At 41.6% G+C, this 2,245-nt stretch overlaps 1 protein-coding gene across 1 annotated transcript in view; it reads left to right on the top strand.

The window, feature by feature from the left end:
• LOC109536064 (probable cationic amino acid transporter) overlaps positions 1-2,245 on the top strand; it is an 18,537-nt gene that overhangs the window by 11,872 nt on the left and 4,420 nt on the right. The window contains exons 4-6 of the mRNA XM_048662565.1: positions 802-1,032; positions 1,085-1,293; positions 1,351-1,522. Of these exons, the coding sequence (XP_048518522.1) occupies positions 802-1,032; positions 1,085-1,293; positions 1,351-1,522 (612 nt within the window). The remainder of the gene's footprint in view (positions 1-801; positions 1,033-1,084; positions 1,294-1,350; positions 1,523-2,245) is intronic.

Here is a 2,245-nt window from a genome sequence, read left to right on the forward strand (position 1 = left end):
ATTTTGAAAATTTTTTGAAAATTGCCTGAAGATGACTGAAAATCACAGCTTTAACCACGTATAGAACACACTTTGCCTTATTGAATGCATACAAAGGCGACTGTTTCACTTGATTAGTTCCTGAATAAATAAATGCCAAACTCCGGCCTGAACAAACAATATCATGAACCAAACGCAATTTTGAAAAATTGTGAAAAATTCCATTCCTGATGACTGAAAATCGAAACTGTGCGCTTCTAAAAAGCGTGTTTCGGTATTAAATGCATTAAAAACTGATTTTCTGTCTTAGCAAGTGATGGAGAAGTGAATGCTAAAGTTCGTCCTACAAAACCCACCACAAAAACGAGACGCGATTTTAACATTGACTAAAAATCAAAACTTTTTCCACTTCTGAAACAGAGTTTTTCCTATAAAACGCATACAAATGAGACAGTTTTCTTTCGTTAGTTCCTGGATAAACAAATGCCGAACTCTAGCCTGCAAAAGCAAACGCACTTTTGAAAAATTATCAAAAATTGCCTGATGATGAATGAAAATCAAAACTTTGGCCTACAAAATACATACAAAAGCGGCTATTTTAGAAGAACCAAAACTAACTCAAAATACTTACAAAATGTGACTCAGAAAAAATCGAGCAAAAACAAAATATTGATTTGCTTAGTAGTGGCTTAAATGAGTGAAAAGTGGGGAAAAATAGAATTTCCCTAGGAAACACCACTAGGAAAAGTCGTCAGTAAAAAAATCCCTACAGGACAACTAGAAAATCACCAGAATTTTAAATAACCCTTCCTCATCTTTTAGGAGCGTGTTATGCGGAATTTGGGGTGCGAGTACCCCATACCACAGGCTCCGCCTACATGTACTCATACGTGACAGTGGGGGAGTTTGTGGCCTTCATCATTGGCTGGAACATGATCCTCGAGTACCTGATTGGTACCAGCGCATGCGCATGTGCGCTCAGCGCCTGCTTTGACGCGCTGGCCAATGGGGCCATCGGCAAGGCTTTGCACACTCGATTCGGGGACTTTATCGGTAAACCCTCAAAAAACAACAAAATCCGGATTTAATTTGCCCCTGGCTTCAGGTGGAGACCCCGACTACATGGCCTTCTTGATCACGCTGCTGATGACGCTGGTGCTTGCCGCCGGGGTCAAAAAGTCGCTGATCTTCAACAATATTCTAAATGTGATCAACTTTTCCGTGTGGGTGTTCATCATGAGTGCGGGAATGTTTTACGTTAACACCGATAACTGGACCAAACATGACGGTTTCCTAGCGAAAGGCTGGCCAGGGGTAAGAGTTATGGTTTTTTTCTTCAAAACTCTTCAGCAGCTCGGTTTTTTACGGCAGGTTTTTACCGGGGCGGCCACATGCTTCTACGCATTCATCGGTTTCGATATCATCGCCACCACCGGCGAAGAGGCGGCCACCCCAAAGAAGTCCATCCCATTGGCCATCATTTCCAGCTTGGGGATCATCCTCACGGCTTATGTCACCAGCTCGATGATGCTCACCTTAATCGGTAAGTAACAATTGGATTGAGCGAAGCCCTTAATCAGCTTGGTAAATTGCACATTTATAATTGCATAATCCTCGCAGCAGAATGCGGCGATGTGGATAAACGCGTCGCTTTTCATCAGCATGCCGTGAAAAAAAGGGCAAAAGTTCGAATTTGATCCATATTCCTGGCTGGTTAATCAATATCGAACTCGGCTCTGTTCCGGCTTCTCTCTGGAAACGTGCCGAGTGCGGATTTCCCTTATTTGTTAGCGAAAAACGCCACTTTTGTCGTCGGTCACGTCATTAGTATTATTGCGATTTGCGACACCTACTCACTTTAAAATTGAGAGTTTTTCTCTTGTAAAATTTTCATTTTACTTTATAAAACTGCTTCACTGACACTGTCAACCACTTCCAATTCACATCCATGACTTGTCGGAAAATGCTGCAAAATTTCATCTTCCAGAAGAAGAGGACTTCCTGCTTCAATCACTGAAAACCTCACTTCAACTGCAAACATTTTGTCTCTTGCATCTGGTGGTTTCTGGTGCTTACCTTGTTTCGTGTTCTTCACACCTTCCTTCTTGTGCAACTCGACCGGCCCACAGACTACACACTAAGCAAGAGATCTGGGGGTGCCATAATAAGTTATCATTAAAGCGCGGAATATATGCAGTTAAATTCAATCAAAATATGCGCATATATATGCATAATTTTTATTCCAAATATGCAATTATATGCATTT

Source organism: Dendroctonus ponderosae, unplaced genomic scaffold (assembly GCF_020466585.1).
Source record: "Dendroctonus ponderosae isolate FM_Combo_2020 unplaced genomic scaffold, Dpon_F_20191213v2 Dpon_F_20191213_11, whole genome shotgun sequence".
In the NCBI taxonomy this organism is placed as follows: Eukaryota; Metazoa; Arthropoda; class Insecta; order Coleoptera; family Curculionidae; genus Dendroctonus; species Dendroctonus ponderosae.